The sequence below is a fragment of the Cimex lectularius genome, unplaced genomic scaffold, assembly GCF_000648675.2.
Source record: "Cimex lectularius strain Harlan isolate CLEC.00 unplaced genomic scaffold, Clec_2.1 scaffold224, whole genome shotgun sequence".
NCBI classification, from domain to species: Eukaryota; Metazoa; Arthropoda; class Insecta; order Hemiptera; family Cimicidae; genus Cimex; species Cimex lectularius.
In genome coordinates, this window is record NW_019392750.1 from 404,947 (window position 1) to 428,270 (window position 23,324).

The window sequence follows — 23,324 nt, forward strand, 5'->3', positions numbered from 1 at the left end:
TACGTCACACCATCCGTATCTCATGAACTTCGAAAAATCATTGACTAACGGTCACTAAACACCACACATGTACTATTACTGTTCTACTTGATTTTTCCAATGCATTCTCCTTCGTAAATCATAATTTTATTATTATTTGGAAACTCTCTTTTTGGTTTTCCTTCTACTGGTAGAATTCTACGAGCTAAAGCTACACTTGTTTCCACTTCTCTCTTGATTTCAGCTGGTGTACCCCAAGCCTCTATTCTTGGACTTTTATTCTTCACTATATTCTTAAATAATTAATTAGTTCTTAACGTCTCCCAATTTTATCTATATGCTGATGACACTCAGCTTTTCATTAAATATCCTACAAGCAACATCTTTGAAGCTCTGCTCAACCATGAGCTTCATTCTCTTAATAAATGGTCAAGTAATAACAACATTCTTTTAAATCCTAACAAAAACCAGTACTTATTCATTATCATATTATCCTAGTTACTCAAAATAATTAGATTGTTACTTTTGTCTGTTTTTATTATAATTGGTAGTTTTAATTCTATCATTGCTTAGCAGAATATTTTTAAAAATTACAAATACAGGCTTAGAAGCTTAATAACAGAAAAAAAGGTAAACACAAAATAGAATCAAAATATAGGTAATAAATAAATATATAAGAACACAAATATAAGTGGATATAAAAGTATTCATATGATAGATTGATGTATTAGTTGGGGTGTGTATTATACTATTATACTGCGCCCTTTGAAAGCTATCTTAAGAGTATTATTTTATCCCCCATCCTGAGTTTAAAGCAAACCGGTAAGTCCTAGTTCATCAAGGAACTTGAATAGCAGGTCTGGTTTCAATGGTCAAGTCTCTTCCATGGTTATGTTCTATGTCCCAAAACACTTCCTCCTTCAGGCAAGTTTGTTAGTATGTGTGTTGGTGTTTCCTCTGCTTCTTTGCAGAATCTGCATCCTGTGTTGGGTTATGCCAATTTGCAGTGTCCTGTTAAGAATCCTGTTAGGATTCACAGTTTTTCCTGCTTCCTTTACATTCTGTTACTTCTTTCCTTCTAAAATTAGTTATGAGGTTCTTGGATTGTTTGTGTCCAATGAGTGAGTTCCATCATTCCCTTATTTTCTTTTTATCCTTCTGTCTGAGGTGCTCATTGAAAGTGTGCATTCCTATGCCATAGAAGGGCTCGGGTCCTATCATCGGTATAGCAGCCCCTCTTCTTGCAAGGGCATCCACTTTCTTGTTGCCTTCTACTCCCACATGTCCTGGCAACCAGCAGAGGCTGACTTTGTTTTGCATACCTAATTTAAATATATATATGTAACTATGTCTAGATATAATTCGAAGTGGAATTTAAAGTTGTTTATTTTTGTACTTTTATCAGTGAAAAAGTCTTCCTCATTGGAGTTGGCTGTCTCTGAACTCTATTGATTGGAGAATGAAAAGTATAATTGTTCCTACTGTAGGCTACATTGAAATTTCGAGGGTTTCTGGAATTATGAGATGGAATTTTAATGTTAATTAATTAGAGGAGTTTCTTTTCTTGACACTTTCTGATTATTTAATAATTTATGGAAAAGTACATCATATTTTTACATCTGGTTTCAAGTGTGTTTACATTCAAGGCATTTAGAATTGTTGAATAATTTACAGCAAAATTGTGGATAAAACCCAGTGTACATACCTGAGAAAAATAGGCTGAACACGTTCAAGAGAATGTTTTAGGTACTGATTATGTGGTGACTAAACTACAGAAAAGAATTTAATGATGGGATCTAACTAAACAAATATAAATCACTTTTAACACCTAAATATTCTGAAAATCTTTAGAAAAACGCATTTTAAATCCGAAAAGTTTTGAGCTTTACCAGTAAACTTAAAATGTGGTTTTAGAACATTAGCTGCTGGTTAAATAGGTTTTGATTTGTAATAATGTTAACTAAATTGAGGGGGTGTCATTCATTGTGTATGTGTAGTTGATAGAATTATTGCACCTTGAGAAGCGGATATGTAAACGTTTTGAACTATTGAGATTTAAATTATTATTTAAACACCAAAGTGAAGAGAATTTAAATTCTTTTGGAGCATTAAGTGGTTGTAAAAAGAAGAAACAGGTTTAAAATTTTCTAGATCATCAGCAAAGAAAAAAATGTATATAATTAAGCAAAGAGTCAATGTCATTTATAAAAACAAGAAACAAAAAGAGAGCCCTAAATGAGAGCCCTGAGGAACTCCGGGAGTAACTGTAAATTTAAAAGATTCATCAAAATTAACTTTGATATTCAGAATCTATTTTCCAGTTAAGAATGAAATCAACAGAGAAAATGGTCATAAAAACCATATGCCTCCAACTTAGCAATCAAAATGTCATGATGGATTGGTGGATATTGACTTATTTTTTAGAAAGCCATTTCGTTACAGGATAATAATTTGTAACACATGTGGATATATCGTCTTAAATAATAGATTCAAATACTTTTGCTATTGGGCAAATGATATTGATAGGACTATAAGAATGAAAGATTTAGCCTGATTGCTTAGTATATAATTCTAAAAAAATGTCCTCGCTTTGACAGCACATATACTAAAATTGGAATGATATAGAAAAGATCTGTGAAGTGTTCTACATTTTTCTTTTCTTCAGCCCTAAAAATACACTTACAGAGGCTCGATAGTTTCTACTATCAGGGTCTTAGAGTGGTCTCTTGCGCGTACACTGTACAGAACATGACCAGCTTTTGCTGTGAGCTGGAAGTCCTGCCGCCCGAATTTCGGCTATGCAGCAGGGTTCCTTGCCGGGGATAATTATAAATAGCATTAATAACAGGTAACAATTATTAGGTTTTTAATAATTGTTTTTCGTTTAATCTCTTACAAATGAAAAATTCATGTTTTAAATTGTTCATATGGACAAATTTGTATTTTTAATTGGGTTATTTTTGGCATCCGCCCGTTTAAATAAATGAATAAATAAGTAAAAGCAAATGCTTGTAAAATTCAATGATGTCACTTAAAAACAAAACAATCGAGATTGTAAACGAGTTCCAACTTGGTTTGCGTATGATCGATTCAATGACAACAGAAGATCAGACGTGTCATTCGTCGATTGTGTGATATCAGTTTTCCAGTCAGTTCCCCACCTTCTACTTCACTTTCTATTTAGCTCCACCGCCGTCTGGCCACTTCCTTTAATTTCGACTCCGTTCCAACTCTGCCGAGTCGGAGTCCCGTCGATTCTTCGCTCGTCGAGTAAATTAACCACGTGGTTTTCTACCTATTTCAGTTCGACAGTCATTCAGCCCTTTTAAAGAAGAAAATGGCAGAACTTTTACAAAAAATATTCAAAGAGAACGTAAGCGAAAATGCTACAGAAGCCGTCAAAAGGATCCCGGCCACAAAAGAAGGTGTCACAGTCGCCTATACCAGCCTCGTCGTCATGGCCCTTCTTCCAGTATTTTTCGGTTCCATCCGTTCAGTTAAATATCACAAGGAGCAGAAACAGCACCACAAGGTATGTCAAGATATTAAGTGTCATATGTTCAAAATATTATTTAACCTTATGACTTCTGTACAGCTGTACATATTCTTACAGAAGCAATGACTAAAATTCTCTAACTTTACCAATAATTCACGTTAAATATTGTTTCTATGCAGGAAACTGGAGGGAAGCCAGATACGATGACAGAGAAAGATGCTGCGATGTTTCCATTTCTAGCCAGTGCTGCGTTATTTGGTCTCTATATTTTCTTTGAGGTGAGTTCCAACCACAGATTATGACTTAGTATAAGCAATTTCAGCCTCAATTTTGCCATCCATATGGTAACATGTGTATTCTATTTCCTTTTCTCCATATTTACTTGTTTTTTTTTTTAAATTTTATTATGCGGAATTCATAGTCATTCTATATACCAAGGCTGTGTTATTTTTTTAGTATTTTGTCTATGTGAGAGAATTTATTGTTTTATAACGTTAACATTATACACTAATAGACAAGTTTAACACATCACTCAATTTGTTTAGTTTAAAATTAAATCCATTATCTTTCTCCATTAGTTACAGGTAGTTAGAAGCAATCATAGACAGAATAAACAGTAAATAATGCTTTGTTTACTTCCTTTATTTAATTTTGTACTGATTAATCCTTTTTGCACAAGAAAGAAGCATCATACCCTTCCATTCTGCTAAGGATTGCTTTTCATTAATATTTTTCCTTTGTTGATTTTATTTGATATTATTCTTATTCTTAAACCTTTTTCAATGGCTCCAGTCAGGCATTTGAATGAGTATGACAGTGTCAGGGTCATAACATTATTATAGGAATGATATAGTCAGCACGAAGTCGCCAGGAGACGAGTGTAAATCACTCTATGATAGGAAGGGTTCTTTGGCACTAAAGAGAAACAAGGCTTCACACTAGACAGCAAAGACATGGTTTTTCCAGGCAATCTCAAATTTCCTTGAAGACTGACTTAGTCCCAACATTACCAAGGACTGTGAAATGTTGGGACTGAGTCAGTAAATGATAAAAATAAAACAGTCATTTATATTGTTTTTATGCACAGGAAATGTGTTCCACCGTGGGCAATCAAAATGGTAGTCAGTGTGTTAAGACATCTTACAGGATTGTCAGGTTGAAGTTCTAGGATTTTATGGAGGTTATACCCAACTTCTTCCAGTTTTTCAGGACAAATGGGATTTCGAGGTCAAGTATGGTTGGATACAAATTAAAAGCTTAAGCAGTGGTTCGAAGGATTTTGGACTGGAGGATGGAATGCTTGGTTGTTGAACTGCACAGTTTGATTCTGTATGTCTAGATTGGTTTTAGTAATGATATTTAGGTGAGGTTTTTGTTTAAATACTGAGAATTTTGATCTGTAATCAAGTAGCCTTTTGAGTAGTTTACATAGTCTGTTAAGTTCTATTCTTTTGAGTCTAATATGTGGGTTCCAAGTAAGTCTTTTGTCCATGAAAAGTCCTAAATAGTAGATGACATTGGTTGCTTGGTGAGGAACAGATTTGCAGTAAGGGTGAAGGTTATTTGCTGGGATTTGGTTTCGTTAAGTCTGATCCTTTATTTCTTGAACTTCCAAACGGGAAAGTTCAGGGTTTGGGTTTACCGAAATGATGGCGATATTATCTGGTGAGGAGTACTGTGTCAGGATTGACATGTGTACAGTGTATAATGAACAGAGAATGGGACCAAGGACTTTGCCTTGCAGAATGCCCCAATAGTGTATGGGAGAGGAGGGTGTTCAGATTCATACTTGAAAGTACCAATCAGACAGATAGGATTTTAGGAGGGTATTGAGTGAATGGAATGACCTTGAGTTTCCAGAGTATGCCTGGATGCCACACTCATTCAAATGCTTGCCTTTCATCTAGGAAATCACCTGAGCAGCATTCCTTCTGTTTAAGGATGCAATAATGTCTACCGCCCTGAGGCACTCATGAATGGTAGAGTGATATCGCTGGAACCCGAATTGATGGGATGGAATGATGGATTTTGCCAAGTAATGGTAACAAACTGATATGGCGATATGACATAGGGGGATGTTAAGGTTTTTGAGGTTTGAGAATGAGTCTTATGATTGACAATTTTCATTGGATTGGGCAGTAAATGTGGTAAGGAAATTTTTTTATTTATTTTTGGAGTTGACTGATAATGTACGAATTTGACCTGTGATGAAGGGTTTAGGGAGAGGAGAAAGTGATAAGGGGCACTCAAGGTCCTGTTGAATGTGTTCGTCATGTCTGGGATTGCTTAGGTCTGGATAAGGTGTATTCGATAAGTAGGATGCAAATAAAAAAGCTTTATCTTTGTCAGAAGTGGCTAATTGCTGTCAGCATGAGGAAAAAACAACATCCGTGCATATATTTATACTTTTCACCCACATAAGTAAACATTCATGGTTTAGCGTTAATGTTAACATAACATGTTCAAAAATTGTTAGTTTCTATTCTTTTTCTTTTTTTACAGTATTATTATTCAAAAAACTAGTTAAAAAGCCACTCAGATAAGGGTTACTGTCTCTACATGTCATATCCCTTCCTATAGTTCACCATGTCCGCTACCTTGGACTGCACATCGACAAAAGACTAACATGGAATCCATATACGAGTCTAAAACTAAATAATTCAGCTATCATCCCAATTAAATTTTCTAATCTAAAATCCTCTGAAAAAAATAAACCTACATATTCAATCATACAGTCCATAATGACCTTAACATTCCTTTTGGCAAACATGTCATGTACAGTAGGTTTTTCTTCAAGAATAAGAAATCCCATCTTTTCTTAAAATCTTTAATTTAATTTTTTCAATATCAATTTCAGGGACTTCCGCCTTCCTTCTTCAGTCTTATTCTCTTTGTTTATTTGCTGAAACACATCTTGTTTTGATCCATGTGATCCAACTTGTAAAAGAAAAACCAACATGATATAATATGTCATGTATTATCCTGATACAAAAAATTCTGCAGATCCTTTTCATTACACCCCAATCTCTTACTCCTAGTCTTAACATCCCCGTACTATTCCCAACAATCCTCCCAGGAGGTTAAAGCGGCAGTGGCTTCATGACATGTTGGGCAGACGATATTGGTTGCCTAGGAGGGTCACCACTAGTTGATCCTTTGCAATCTAGTGCCAGATTGTTTATTTTATTTTAATTTTAAAGGTTAACATCTTAAAGGTTAATCTACGGGTCTTAAGTACGGCGGAATCAAAAATTGAAATACAGATCAAACATGTCCAGTACATTCTATAACAGAAACATAGCTAGATTTATCAGAGTAAATGATTTGATTGATCAGTCATCTATTAAATTTTATACAAAATTAAGCAAAATAAATAAAAATGGAAGTGGAGCAACTGAACATTGAACACTTATGAAATAAATAAAAAAAAGCATGGTTTATTTTATATTATTTTTTATTGAAGAAATGAAATAGGTAAATTGTTTATTAATTAGCATAGTAATTATGTTTAATATTGTAATGGATAGTATAGTTGAAAATAGCATTGAAATTGTTGCAATAAATAGCCTTCTGGTGATTATGAATTTCAGAATTAGTTTTATGTGATAAAAACTATTTCAGATTACATAATTGAATTATTGTATTAATCAGGCTTTTTGTTTTCAAGTTATGGTACTTCAAATTGTGATTATTTTAAATCATTCAGTTGTATTTGTTTAAGAACATACTTTTTAATTCACATTCTTACTAATATTTGGAAACAAACCCCTTCCTGTTTGTAAAATATTTTCTGTGTAAATTAATTTTCATTTTTCCTTTGTTGATTGTTTTATAATTTATTAATATTTTTTGATATTATGTGTGTTTTATTATAGATTTTTTCCAAGGAGTACATAAACATTCTTTTAACTGCGTATTTCTTTGTTTTGGGCGTTATGTCTCTCTGTCATCTCTCAAGGTAAGAAGAATTAAAATAGTTGTATATTATACATTTTTAATTTATTAACTCATTGAATTTGTTAAGTGCTAAGTGATTTGTTATTGTTATTTATCTATTCGTTTGTTAGTTTATTTATTTATTTGGCTATTTATTTATTTATTATGGTCTCTAGTTGACTTCGGGTCTGTATGGATGACTCTAAACAATGGGGGGAGGTTTCTGGGCTGGTGTCGGGGGGGGCGTCGGTCCGGCTGCTGTTTTCTTGCTGGGTGGAGAAGGGGGCCTCCAGAGCGAAGTTTGCTCCAGGGGTTTGGGAGATGTGGACTTTTCCACATTATTTCGATGTTAGTGGTTTTTATCCACATTTTCGCTAAGACCCTCGTTATAGTGAAAGAATATTCCTAAAGAAGAATACCCAAATGGCAGGCCCGTTGATCCACCCGGCTGGTTGGCTGCTTCCGGGTTGGTGGCCCTCTTGGTACCGCCTAAATGGCAACCAACGTAAAGCAAAAAAAAAAAAAAAAAATCATTGAATGTGTTAGATGCAACATGTGTGTCAAGCCAGCTATCTTGAGTGTGTGGAACAGTCTGTGTCCTCCCATTAATACCTTTTAAACTCTCCCTCCACTTTACCACTATACAATTCCATTCGAAATTCGTACAGCTGTCTCAGATAGGGCCAAAGTGTTACCAGCTACAGTCGTTTCAAATTTTGTCAACTGTGATTTTTTTATTGTGAAAACCAGGTAATTTGCTTTTTTTTGTATATGTTTTGTTTTAATTAATTATTTACCCATTTTGTATGATTATGTAAATTAAAGTAAAAATTATTGTAGAATGTGGTAACGACTTTTATTCAACTTTACACTCAAACGAAACAAATGTTCTGCAGGTTGCCTTCTTCATGTACTTAGCGCTGCAGGAGCTACTCTTGTGCAACTCTTGCATCATATAATTGATACTAACTTAGATAAACATGATAAAAAAAAAGAAAAGTCATTTACATTATTTTTAAGAACCAGAGAGGTATTTTGTGTGATAAATTGGGTTCCGCCAACCTAACCATTGGGAAACCAAAATAAAATAGCCAAGCATGGGACGCAGTCAATGTATTAAGGCAGCTCATGCCATATCAATGTATTCATTGCTCCTGCGATGCACAGCTCTGCCAATTTTATCACACTGCCTAGTTGTACTTTATTAAAGACTCATAATTTCTTAATAAACAAAAGCAAATACGGTTGTGTTCTTTAACCAAATGATACAATAATAATTGTAAAAATTAGATTAATGTCTACTTTGCTAATTATTTAATTTTCATGATATTTCTAGCTCTGTTGTGACGTCCTTGGTTCCATCTGCTGTTCCCAATATACCATTCCATATGAAGTTCACTAGAGGAAAAGGGAATCATACGAAAGTGTTAATCAATTACGAATTTACTACTTATGACATTGTATGTCTTGTAATTTGTTCATTGGTTGGAGCATGGTATATTGTCAAGAAGGTAAGATACAATTTCTGTATAACAATCCTATTTCATTTTTTTTATTCAATAAATAACAGCATTCATATTTTTTTAACATGGTTGTTCCAATTATCCCTCAGTAATGGAGTGGAATAGGCAGATTGATTTTTCACTAGTAACGTATTTATTTTTGAAAATAATTTATGCTTTATTAAGTAAAGCAATAAAGTAATTCCTGTCATACAGGAGAGTGGTCAAATAAAAAATAATGATTTTTCAAAAAGGTGAGCAATGTGCGGCTACAGAACACTGGACATATGCCTCAAAGGGAATTGAAATTGTCAATGAATACACTTATCTTGGGACATGCTCATTCCAAGGCTCACTTTTGCTAAGCATGTCAAAAAAAGAGCAGAATGGGTAAGGATTGCAGTAAATTCTGTTTGGAAGAGGGTGTTTGACAGCGAGTTGTCCCTTGGAGCGCCAAGATTGCCATATTCAGGAAGGTCATCCAGGCTATTTTATGTTATGCAGTTTAAGTGTGGGTTTATGGGGATTATACAGCAGAGAGACATACCGTTTATGTTTATCAAAAAACTGTATTTTTTTGCCTCGTTACATTCTCCACCTGGAGACTGAGCTGGACATTGACCGAAGTGAAGTCTTCACCTTAATTATGTGGTTTCCAAAAAGTTGGCAGTAGAATGCATAAATGAAGAGGCATTTTGGCCTTTAATTTTACGATATCCCGAATCACCTTTTATGGATGGATGGAAAGATACTGGAAAAGGACATAAAAACTATTTAAACAAAAAATTGCCAATGAGAAACTAACAAATTTCAAGATACATGCACAAACTGAACAGCAAATTTAAGTTGTACCGGAGGATGACTACCAGATGTGGAAGCCTTGAAAACGATGCCAGAGTGGATCTGATGGATCTTTGGCTTGAAGGCAAAATTGCTTAACCTTAATGCCAAACTGTATGATGAAGATAGGGATAGGCAGGCAAAGTGCTCGATGTGCAACACTCTCCCCTTCCTTTTTGTGTGCTCATCCCTTAATGAATTGAGAAAGGCAGCACAGGAAAATGTGGTTGATACATAAAGAGGCAATAGGCTTATGTTTAGGAAAAATGGCATATGGGAAAAAACGGTTAGACTTTTGTATTGCAGCCTGGAGAAACGGCAATTTTTGGTTGAAGATATAAACTTTTAATTTTACTATTTTTTGGTTTGAGCATTTTAATTTGTGTGATACCTTCAAGGAATTAGTATTATTTTAATTTACAGCCTTTGTTTTGTCATTTGATATTCTTTTCTCAGTTTTGATTTACTTTTTTCATTTTATTTCTTTGTACAAAGTTGTCCTAAGATACAACTTCTGGCAGGTGGGCGATACCATCTGTAATGTTTATTTTACACACATACTGGTGAGTATCTTAGACAAGTGGTCAAACTACTTTGCAATACTTTCTTACATTATTTACTCTCGATTAAAAAGCCAAGGGCTATATCGGGATTCAAACCTGAAAATACTAGCATGGTAAGCACGAGTCAAACGCCCCAACCACTCAGCCATCATGTTCCCCCGCCATTAATAACTAAATTATTAATCGTTTATAACGAACTTTACTAAGTGGTATTCACTATAAGCAATATATGCTTAGTTAACAGTTAGTTATATCTAACATTTCATCGAATTGATAGGCATTTACATTTATAGCAGAGCAGTTTTCATTATATAAGTAATTATATAATTTATCCAGGTTTATGAGAAGTACAAAATACATACTAACCTGGTAAAGTAATTTATTTACATAAATGTTTTTAAAGCATTAGTACATTATATGTACATGTGTACAAATGTGTACGGAGTTTATTAGCATCATTGTAGTATGTAATCTGTTATCTTTGTTGGCCTGCATTTTTTAACTATAACTAACTATAACTTTATTTTTCACAATTCCTGATATTTTGGAATGAGACGTCCGCATTTCACTTGCGAATAATCTCGCACAATCTCCTAATTCAATCGAAGAAATTATCACGAATTTTTCAACAGAAGAGACTAAGGTCATGGTTTTTTATTTATTTACTTTTTTATTTAGAGATTTTTTAAAGACATTTATAGTTTAAAAAAAGGGGGGGAAGAATCTTTCCTAGAAGCATTAGGCAGCTGGGGTTGTTCATTATAAATGGTTCCCATTGTTTTTTCCTTATGACATTTCATGGGACCAGAGATTTTGTATGTTATAACCGGTCGTTCATTATAACCAGTGTTATTATAAATAATTTTTACTGTATATGTAAATTATGGATAATAATTTGAGATTTCACTTTTTAAAAAATGTTTATTTAAAAAGTAGTAGCTCCGCCGATATACATTCGAGGAAGCGTACACAGAATTTAATCTATTTACCCTCGGTCAATCATTAAGTCACCTCGGGTTAAGGGGGAGAAAAATGCAATTGTGCTTAATCGACATCTGATAAGCCTAGTGCATTTTTCTGTACAAGTAAAGCTATAACTAATATTGAATAATATAATATATATAACTTATATATAACTCCTCCACCCTTAGAATAATGCTTCCCCTGGGGGGTCGTCTTTTACTACCTGTACTGTTTGTTTATTTTTATTTACAGTTTTAGTTTTTATGCATTTAATTATAAATATTATTGTTATAATAATGACTAAAATATAAAGGAATAATGTACATAGGCTTAGATTAACATTTATAGGTACATATGGTATAACATTATTTTTTGTCACAAAGTTTGGAGAAATATCATGAAGAGTAAAATGACGAAGCTTGATGCTGAAGTTGGAGATCTGGGTTGGTTCAAATGTGAGGTTGAAGTTGATGCTTGGTTTTCCATGGCTCGTTGTCCGATAGAAGAGTGGGTGTCCTTTGTATATGATTTCGCTGTTGCCTGGTTTCAGCAGAAATATACCTTCCAGGATTTTTGTTTCTATCGTGTTGTCTTGTGTGATCTGGATTTTCTCTGGCGTGATGAAGGTGCATAAAAATTGGTTTATTTCTGGGACGAATACCACGTGGTTGTTGCTTATCTGAAGCTCCGTGTACATGCATTGTGTATTGTTTCCGTGTAGGATGATTTCCTTTTCGCAATGATTTTGTTGATTCGATATTAGAATTTGCGGACAATGGTAAACTTTGTTTTTAATACATTCGTCTGTTAAATATGTTAGCTCATTATTTTTGGATTTAAGAACATATTTATTTTCTGGAATAGTAACTATTTTTTGGCCAACTTTTGTTGGGATAGGTTGTAATTTATATAATTCAAATTTATCGTTACTACATAATGGTAATCGTAAAAAGTAGATTATTTGATTTGTTTCTATTCTACAGTCGACTTTTAACATATTTTCAGTCTATGATATTCTCATATTTCACTTCTAAGGGCAACTGAGTGTATAATCGGTTCTCCAATCTTTTTAATTCCGAAAATAATTGACGGGTGTTTATAATGCTTGGATGCATTGTCTTTAATTTGCAAAATGTTATTGAATTTTCAATATCTTGGATTATTTCTAGTAATAATTGATAAAGGATTTGTAATTGATTAAAAGTATCTTTAACTGAGGCTATTTGTTGAATATTTCTGTTTGTACCAATTAAATTTATTTTACATTCTAATTCCTCTCCGTTACTCCGTAAGGTGTTTATTGTTTCGTTAAAGTTACTGATTATTTTTTCGTTAAGGGAATACATGAATTTTATTTGATGTTGAAGTGTAATTTGGTTAGTGTTGATGTGTTCGATGATTGTATTTAATTTTTGTCCGTCCGCATCATCTAGGTTTCCTGTAATCCATTTTATTGCTGTGCCAAGTCCATTGATCAGTCCTCGTCTTTTCCTGTTATTCGAGTGTATGATCAAGTTGTCCAATTTCTCCTGAGCCATAGCTTCGGTATAGTTAAGTATTTTATTAAAAGGTATCATTTGTTCCAAAATTGTTTTATTATATTTGGAAATTTTTCTGTATTGGTGTTTTAAATTGTTGAATTCCGACTGTAGTATTTCTATATCATAGTAATGCATCAAAATGTGTTCAGACGTGATTATTCTCGCTTCTCCTAAAGATATTGGTAGAAGTCCGATGTTGTGTGAGATATCTTTTATCTCGAATGCAGGCCTGGCAGCTGACATAGCGAGGGTCCAGGTTCTGTAACATTGATATTTCCGGTATTAAACTGATGTCGTTTTTCGTAGTCTCTTTACATTAGCTAAATGAATATTCGGTTTTGTATTATGATGGGACTTTTCTTTCGTAGCTGTTTTCCTTAAAAGATTACGGGATTTTATTTTTTCCTTTTTGTACAAATTCTTTGTTTTAGATTGTTTTTGTTTGTTTCTTACGTAAACATTTTCGGGAATAACTGATATTTCTTCTCTATCCTCGTTAAGTTTTTCTATAAGTTTTTCTTTATGTTTTAAACTGTTTTCATTAATTATTCTATATATTATCTCTACTTTATCTTTGTGTTTGTTAATGTAATCATTTAACAATTGTGACTCTAAATTTATTGGTAATAGGGATTCTTGCTTTATATGACCTATAATTATTTCGATTGGCTTTAGTTTTGTAACTGAGTGGATAGTGTTGTTGTACGCTAATATCGCGTAATTTACTTTATTTTTTATTGTTTCTTTTTGAAAATTTTCTTCATTGTTTAAGAGTCGAATATGTTCAATTAGTGTAGAGTGAAAGCGTTCTATTACTCCGTTTGAATCAGGGTGTTGGGAAGATATGAAGTGTATATTAATTTTGTATAACTTTAGGAGTTCTATAACAAGAGCATTGTTAAATTCTACTCCGTTGTCTAGTACTATTTGTTCTGGTGTATTATGCCTACTGAAATGTTTAATCAATTTGTTCACTACTTCAATCGCTTGCCCAGAATTAAGTTTATAGGCTTGTGCAAATCTTGAAAATGTGTCTATAACCGTAAGAAATTTTGTGTTATCTAGTGTTATGGTGTCAATATGTACTATTTCGAACGGTTTTGTTGGTGTGGGGGTAATATTGAATTTTAGTTCGAGGGGCCTTCGGCCATATTTTACTAATAGGCAATTTTCGCATTGATTGATAAAAGTTTGTACGGATTTTCTTTGGTTGGGCCAATAATATAATCTTTTAATTGCAGTATCGGTTTCATCGATTCCCCGATGATTTGTTTTACCTACATGGTAATTTTCAATTATTTCTTTTTCCTCCTCTTTCGACTCAATGTCCATCAATTTATCCGTATACTTAGTAAAATTGATTTCAGCATCTTTAAAATATAATGCCAGTGTTGAACTAAATTTTTCATAGATGTCACTTTCAAAATATAGACCGTATTTAGTTTTGGGAACTATATAAGATTTAATAAAATTAATAACATCTTTTTCAAATTCCTTCTTTGAAAGTTGTACCAATATTCGTTGTTTTGAGTTGTCGAATAAATTGATAATTTTGTGTTTGGCAGGGGCACATTCTACTTCAGAAATAATGATTTGATTATTTATTTTATTAATTGGTCCTTCTAATATGGGTATATTGATTACTGTGTTGCCGTTAAAATTGGAATGCATTGTTGCATCTTCATCAGTTTGTTCGTTTTCGTCTATATTCACTATTACGGACTCGTTGTCTGAGTGAAGTTGATCAGTATTGGAGTGTTGAAATTCTAAGTCATTTGGAGTTAAATTTAAATCTTCTAAATTTTCTTCCCTGAGTTCAGGGTGTTTATTATAAAATTCTCCTAACAGTTCGTCTATACTCATCTCATCCAAATTGTCTATGTCTTTTGTTTCATTAGCATTTACTTCTACTCTAGATAGGGCGTCAGCTACAACGTTTTCAGATCCCTTTTTATAAATTATTTCATAGTTATATTCTTCCAATTTCAATCTCCATCTTAGTAGTTTAGAGTTCGGTTCTTTTAGTGAAAAGAGCCATTGTAGGCGATGATCACAGAAAATTTTGAATCGTCGTCCAAAGAGATAGGATCTGAAATATTTTGTAGCCCATACTATGGCTAGAAGTTCCTTTTCTATTGTGGAAAGTTTAGTTTCCGTGTCATTCAGTGTTCTACTTGCAAAGGATATAGGAAGGTCGGATCCGTTTGTTTTTTGACTAAGTACAGCACCTATTGCAAAGTTGCTAGCGTCCGTGGTCAGTATAAATTCTTTAGAAAAGTCTGGAAATTGTAAAATGGGTTCATTAATTAGCATGTTTTTACACAAGTCAAAACAGTTTTTATAATCTGGATCATTAATGTCAATGGAAGAATTCTTTTTCAATCGTTTTGTCAAAGGTTTTGTTAATTTAGCAAAGTTAGGAATGAATTTTCTGTAATACCCTAAAATTCCTAAAAATCTTTTAATTTGTTTAGTTCTTTTTGGGATTGGGTAATTTTGTATTATTTGTATTTTTTCATTATTCGGTTTTATGCCGTTAGGCGTTATGATATGCCCTAAATATCCAATCTCTCTTTTTAGGAACTCTGTTTTATCTAGTTGGATTTTGAAATTGTATTTTCTTAACTGACGGAATACTTCTTTTAATTTAGTAATGTGTTCTTGGAGGCTAGCACTGAAGATAATTATATCATCAAGGTACACCATGCAATTGGTGATACCACGGAGGATATTGTCCATAACCCGTTGGAACGTGGGTGGTGAATTTTTTTAGCCCAAACGGCATTCTTAGGAACTCATAATGTCCCCGTTCTACGTTGAATGCTGTCTTAGGAATACTCTCAGGACTCCTACCATCAGGACTACCTGATGAAAGCCACTGGCCAAATCTATCGCAGAGAAATATTGGCATCTCCTTAGCCTATCAAATAAGTCTGTGATATTTGGAAGTGGGTACTTATCATCTATGGTTTTATCGTTTAATTTTCTGTAATCTACTACAAGACGGAACTTCTCTTTCCATGGAGAGCTAGATGGCTGTATTATGTTATGTTCTAGCATTTCATCAATTTGTCGCCTAACTTCGTTTTTATATATCTCAGGATATTTATAGGATTTAGTGTAGATGGGTACCTCGTCTTTCGTCCTTATTACATGTTTTATGTCATTAGTGAATGTTAGAGGTGTACCTTCTTGATGAAATATGTCACTAAATTCTTTTGTCAATTGTTCTATAACTAGTTTTTCTTCCGTATTCATGTGATCTGTCCTGATTTTTGCCAAGTTAATATGGTTTTTGGTTTTATCTTTATTCTTTGGGTTTGATAATTCTAATATTTCTTCATGGCTGACTGGTATCGTGTTTAAAGGGTTCTGTAATTGTACGTGTTTATTTGAATCGCTATTGTTTTTGATAATGCATAAGGCTTGGTGGTTCTCTACTTTTACGAGACATTCATTAATTTCTAAGTCTTTAGATATGATGTGAGGAATAATTGCATGTCCAGATTGAACATTTTTTACTGGAACTTGTATTACTTGTTCCCTTTTTGCTTGTATTTGATACATTTTTGGTGTTTCTTGAGGGGTATCAAGGTAAAAGATTTGTATATTAGTATCAGGCATAGTTAATTTATTTTCTTTAAAATCAATACGAGCATTGAGTATTTTAAGCATGTCCAATCCTATCAACATATCGAACTGGTCGTGAAATTTAAATAATCAAAATTTTAATTTTAAATTGTCTATATTAAACAATTCGTCGCAAGATACAATTGTGCTGAATTTTCCTGTCGATGTCGCGTGTGCAGTTGTAATTCTAAATGGGTCATTCTTTATGTTATCTTTAAAGTATTTGAATGCTATGTTAGGTGTAATAAATGATGTGGTACTTCCGGTATCTAATAATATTTTTAAATTGTACTTAGGTAATTTGATGTATGGGAGACGAATTTTGTCCCAGTTCGTCATCATCCGGAATTCGGGTAGTGTTCGGGAACCTCTAAAAAATGAGTCGAATTTTCACTGGAAAAGTCGTCTGATGATTGAAAATTATCAGGTTGTTTCAATTTAGGTGATTTTTCGCTCATGTGATTAAGTTCTTCCGTTATATAATTAGGTGCGTGTTGACCATATTTGGCATTTTGTTGGGTAAAGTAATTGTTGGGATGTGTGTAATTATTGGGATGTCTGTTTCTTTGCCAACTCTGAGTTGTTTGTGTTGACATCGGTGTGGGTTTTGTGTTTTGTGTGTTGGTTATTGGCATTCTAGGTGCAAATTTTCCTTGGGGGTTAAAGGGTCTTTGTGTTATATTCACAGGTCTAGTTGGGAAATTTGTGTTAAAAAATTTCCTGGGATGAGGATTCTGAAATGTTTTTAAAGGTTTTAAATGAGATGACTGTGTGTGTGGTTCATAATTCATGTATTGGAAGTCATTAACCAGCAATCTTTCAATTTGTAACAAAGTTTTCGGGTTCCTGGTCACTAAGTTGTTTTGTAAAGGGTCTTTCAGTGAACTTATGAAATTGTTGCATATACTAATTCTTGAAACTGAATTAGGTAACTTTTGTTGGCTTCTGTGCCTTCTAAAATATTTATTTTTGAACGGAACAGATCGAATTTTTCTTGAATTTCCGCGAGTGAAGTTAATACGTTTTTGTTTGTATTGTGCCTCATAATTTCGATGATTAAACTCGCCGGATCTTGAATATCTGAAAAGTTATTTATCAAGTGTGCTTTCAATTGTTCCCAAGTAGTGAACTGAATATTTCTCATAGACTCATTAGCTTTGTCTGTCAANATCTAATCTATTTACCCTCGGTCAATCATTAAGTCACCTTGGGTTAAGGGGGAGAAAAATGCAATTGTGCTTAATCGACATCTGATAAGCCTAGTGCATTTTTCTGTACAAGTAAAGCTATAACTAATATTGAATAATATAATATATATAACTTATATATAACTTGTATATACAACAAATAAAGAAAGCACTTTTTAAACAGACAATAAATATATGTTACGTGAAGTTATCTGTTTACAACTCTTAGATGCAGGAGTCATTCCTCGTATTGTAGTCAGCACTTTCTCCCTCCCAAGAGACCTAATTATTTATTTCTGTATTTTTAATTACGATTCCTTGCCTAGAGCTTGATGAGAGTACCTCGTTAAATTAGGTTAAACTTGTAACTTCAAATAAAGTTTTTAACAAAGGAATCCACAGTTGAAGTTATTTAAATTATATAAATTAAATGATAAATTTAAAAAAGTTACTATACATTTTAAAGAGTTGTTATTTATTGCCTTAATATCTCTGATTGTGTTGTATTATCTATTTTATGAAAAAAGTTTAATAAATGTTATTTAATATTTCAGCATTGGATTGTTAATAATCTTTTTGGGATTGCATTTGCAATAAATGGAGTCGAGCTTCTTCATTTAAATAATGTTGTCACTGGTTGTATTTTATTGAGTGGCTTATTTGTCTATGATGTATTTTGGGTATTTGGAACCAACGTTATGGTGACCGTGGCAAGATCGTTTGAAGCTCCAATTAAACGTAAGTATGCAATTAATATAATATAAGTTTTAAGAATTTATTGTTGAAACCAAATCCCCCCACATATTTTCCAAAAATATTTTTTCCTGGTATTGTCTTTTTTAAAACTGTTCTATTTAAGTAACATGGTGATAATTAGAGACCAGATTTTTGTGCAGTACAAACCTCGAAACGTTCTAAAATGTGCAATAATAACTTCAAAACGTACAAAAAAGTGTGATAAAGGTAAAAACTCCCATTTAACTTTTTTAATCTAATGAAACAAACATTGTTGTTGAAATGAATCGATTATTCATTTTTAAACTCAATGTGTTTAATTATGCAAATAAATTTTTTAATTAAATTAAAAAATATACTAGATAACAACAATAAAATAAATGGTAAAGTTTATAAAACTATGTTTAAAAGAATAAATATGCAATAAACAAATTAGCGTAAGTCAACTTTAAATATGGGGACAGCCGTGTTAGCATTGTAGACTTTTTTCCCGGATGATGACCTTAAAATAGCTTGAAAAATTGGCAGATAATTAAATTTGTTTTTTCGTCGAGATCATACCTATCTATCAAATTTTTGCACCTGTGCTCAGTCACAATTCTCAATTGGCATTCCTGCACGCTTTCTGCAAACCAAGGAATCGCACCCTTAGATTACAATGAGACACAACTCAAAAGTGTGCCACTTTATACTTTATTTATTGTCTATGAAATAGAAGCACATATATAATCTAATGGTATAATCTAATTATTTATTTATCTTTTCATCAGTTTTTGTTCATAATAGGTGTTTATAAGTCTAATATTTACATTTAATCTCATTTATGACTGTTTTAGTGGTGTTCCCTCAAGACATTCTTGAAAAAGGCCTTACTGCTGACAACTTTGCAATGCTCGGACTTGGAGACATAGTGATTCCTGGGATATTTATTGCTTTACTTCTGCGTTTTGATAACAGGTATAAATATTTTATTTTGTTCTGAAAATTAATGTTATTTTTATTAACGGTTTGTATTTTTCTTTCAGCCTCAACAGAAACACTAAAACATACTTCTATTCCACATTAACTGCATATTTCTTAGGATTGGTTGCAACGATTTTAGTAATGCATGTTTTTAGCCATCCACAGCCAGCACTTCTTTATCTTGTACCTGCCTGCCTTGGAACACCAATTCTAATAGCATTAGTAAGGGGAGACATAAATGCTCTGTTTCAGTACGTATTCCATTATAAATATATAAGCAATCATATTATTTCTGAATAACCTACCTGTAAGACTTATTGCCTATATTTTATTAATTTATTACATATTAATACATTTGAATATATTGGTTGTAAAACAAGTCCGTAGTGTTTTTTGATGGTTATTTAAGTGAAAATTTTAGAGACTCCCTCCAGCAGCTCTCAAAAGCATGGAAACACTTGTGGGAGAGAAGTTAAGTGTCTGCAATGTCTCATGTTATTACTTAAAGCTTGAATTTGGTCATCAACAATGGTTGAAGAAAACCAGAGTGCTTTGGGTCTTCCGAATCAAAATTTCCACTTTGAACTGAACAAGCTGGTGGTTTCTCCTAAACTGTCATCACCATACACATAAATTTTCCTATCGGTTTTCCTTTGAGGTCATAAAAAAATTTAATGAAGAATATGCACTGCACTATTTTTCCATGATTTTCAATTAACAAAACAACTCATAAAAAAACTAGATCTATAACGAAGCCTCTTAAGCCCTCCCCCTTAATGTGTTTTTATTCGTCCATTTCATTTCATCAGATCAACCATGACATTTAAAGTCATTTAAAATAATTATTTGGTTTAAAAGTTTTCAATTTTGAGCAATAGAAGTGCTCGATTTAAAAGTTAAAAGATCTACACAGATCAGATTGGTGTCTTGGCATCCATAAATCCCAATAATATGTGATATCCTGCAGAAATATCTCGACGTAGGCAGTACTGTGTGGCATCAACGAAATGATACGTCAAAAAAGTGTGCTCAAAAATTCAAAATTCAAAAATTAACTGGGAAAAAAACTGATGAAAAGTCACGTTTTTTGGTCTTCTTTTTTTCTTGGCTGTTTATGTTTTTATTTGAACAAGGACAAAAACTAAAGGTTTTGTCAAGCACTTTTTTGGAAATCAAATTGTGAGAAAAAAATTGATAATTAGGGTAGATTTCATGAAATTGACATCATGCAAAAAAATTGGCAAACAATTTTAAAAATGCCTTGACAAGTTCTTTATATTGAAGTATTGTTTAAAAACAATAGTTCAGCTGTACTTGTGAAAAAGGCACATCAATCCAGGCAGTTTTTTAAAATACATTTTCAGATGGTTTATTAATGTTGAACAGCCTGTAAAGCATGCATTAAATGTTAAATCACTATGTAGGGGATCGTGATGGCCGAGTGGTTAGGGCGTCTGACGCGTATTTGCCACACCAGCGGTTCTAGGTTTATATCCTGGCAGAGCCCATGGTTTAATGAATTATACTATGACAAATGCATTGTAAATAGGATTGACTCTTCGTCCGTGTCACCCAACAGATATTTGGATGCTAACTCCTTCTGTATGACAGGAATTACTTTACTTATTCTTTATACCAATATGTTCAGAAGAGGTGTGTATAAAATAATACCAAGATGGTGGTTAAAGAGAATACAACTGGATTAAAATGGAGAAAAGATGTTTGTTTACAAAATGTACAAGTAATCTTCATGTTTGCTATTGTTAAGTAAATCCATTATTAAAAATGAGGATTAACAATTATTCTGTTTGTATTTTCTATTTTGCTTTATCCAACTAACAAGTATATATAATTAATAGAACAGGAATAAATTCTGTATACTATCAATATTCATTTTTGCATAGTTTAGTTTAGAAATTTTTAATTTTTTCAGATATGAAGACCACCCAAGTAAAGATTCTACTGAATCCAAGAAAACTAGTAGTTCTGGCAGTTCAAACCAACATGGAAAAGTTTCTCCAAAATCCAAGAAAAATAAGTAAAATTTTCTGAATTTGTTCGTACTATTAATAGTTGTCAACTATTTTTATAAATTCAAGGTTTTTGTGCCTACAAAACAATCAGGTGCTGCTATTTAAATAGTTTGTACAATTTCATCAAAATTAAATCGTTATATACCAAAAGTTCAGGTGTTTTGAGGAAATCATTTGCATTGTTTAAATAATGCTATGGTTTTAATTAATATTATTTTTTTAAATAAAATAATTCACATTTTGTTATTTGTAGTAGTAAAATTTATGTAGGGTATTTACTAAAGTCTTCCATTTCTTTTGCAACACTTCAACAAATCATAAATTAGTTTGCTTTATTTATAAAACTATGCATTTGTGTCATACATATTATAATGATGATTTTTGCTTTAAAACAATCGGGAAAAGATGTGCAGCTGTTGTCAATCAATACATTATATAGCTAAGTACCATATTTAATAAAATATTTGCTTTCTATCACTTCCCTATTTACAAAAATTGAATCACAAAAGCACAATTTTCAGTAAAAAATTGAAATCTTGTCATAATAATTTTCTTTCCATTGCATGACTATGATATATGTATGTATTGCATAATTTCTATTTGATTTTTTCAATCTGATACTTTTTTGTTCCCATAACAATTACAGGTATTTAAATATAATTAATAAGTTTATAAATGTTCAGCACAATTAGTCTATAAAGTCGTTTCTCAGTAATAACTTGAGTCAATCCATATGGAATTGATGAGCAGATATAGTCAGCAGTTTAATTTTTCACAAATGATGGGGTTCTCTATCACACTCATATCAGACACTTTGACTTAACAGAGTTATACTCCAATTCTATTCATTCTTTATTTATTCTGATTATTCTGCATTTCTGCAACCTTCAGTATGAACTAACCGTGTTCTGATTTAGACCACTTATATTCCAAATTGTGCACAGTTGTTCTCTCTTTTAGGCACTTATGTGAAAAATACTTGAATAACATTATTTTCTGAGCTTACTTGTTGTCTTATTTACCACATATATAAAAATAGTTTTGTCTGCGTTTTGAGTTTTTCTGTTAATAATAAGTTCCAATCAATATATTATTTTCAGTTTGTTTTTATGTTACAATAACTTTTGAAACATAGCCCTAATTTAGTATTGTAGTTGGTTTATATTATAAGCATAAAAAATAATTTTTACATTCATTTTGTATGGTAATAAAAAGACAGAAAATTGATATAGTGTAAGTTTTAATGCACTGGAATTCAAAGTATTTGACATATAATATATGTATTTATTTTAAGATTAGTAAAGTTCAATTTTTTCAACATTTTTTTCATTTACAGACTCAGTTTGTAAAAACTGCTAAATAACCATTAAAACAGTATTCGACGAACAAATCGAAATAGAATAATAGAAATAACAACACAATTGTAGCAATTGTAGCATACGTTTACATGAAAAGTAAAACGAACAAAAAAACGCTCTCATATATATGGGATTATGAGATTAAGGATAACTCATTATTTTTGAAATGACAACCAACAGCAGCAAACAAATAAATGAGAGTAAAACATCAGATTTTTAAAATAGTTGATGTTTTTGTCCTAATGTTTTGCCAGGCTCATATAATAAGAAAACTAATTTATTAGTAATTTAAATAAATTTGTCAAAAGTTAAAATTTCTTTCATCTGTCTGAAACTTTCCCCCATGTTGCTCAATTAGCAAGTGAAATCGTATTGCAAGTAAATTTCACATAAGTTAAGCTTGTATAAAAAGAGTGGTGCATTTTTTGATGTGCTATAAGCAAACTGCATTGACCTGCTTTGTACAACTTTCTTCATTTTCCAATTTAAAAACAATTCTTGGTAGACTTTTGAAACAATTGAATTTAAAATTTGTAATGTAAAAGGGTAATAAATAAATTCCTTAAAAAAACAAATTGATCTGTACTTAAATAAATAA

The 23,324-nt window shown here is 32.3% G+C and overlaps 1 protein-coding gene across 1 annotated transcript; it reads left to right on the forward strand.

Moving 5' to 3' along the window:
* The first annotated feature begins 3,121 nt into the window (after positions 1 to 3,121).
* LOC106668915 (minor histocompatibility antigen H13) lies at positions 3,122 to 21,842 on the forward strand. The gene is made up of 8 exons (XM_014398102.2): positions 3,122 to 3,511; positions 3,655 to 3,753; positions 7,351 to 7,433; positions 8,748 to 8,922; positions 18,192 to 18,375; positions 19,209 to 19,329; positions 19,398 to 19,586; positions 21,269 to 21,842. The coding sequence occupies exons 1-8, from the start codon at positions 3,317 to 3,319 to the stop codon at positions 21,375 to 21,377; spliced, it is 1,155 nt and encodes a 384-aa protein (XP_014253588.1). The 5' UTR covers positions 3,122 to 3,316; the 3' UTR covers positions 21,378 to 21,842.
* The last annotated feature ends 1,482 nt before the right edge of the window (positions 21,843 to 23,324 follow it).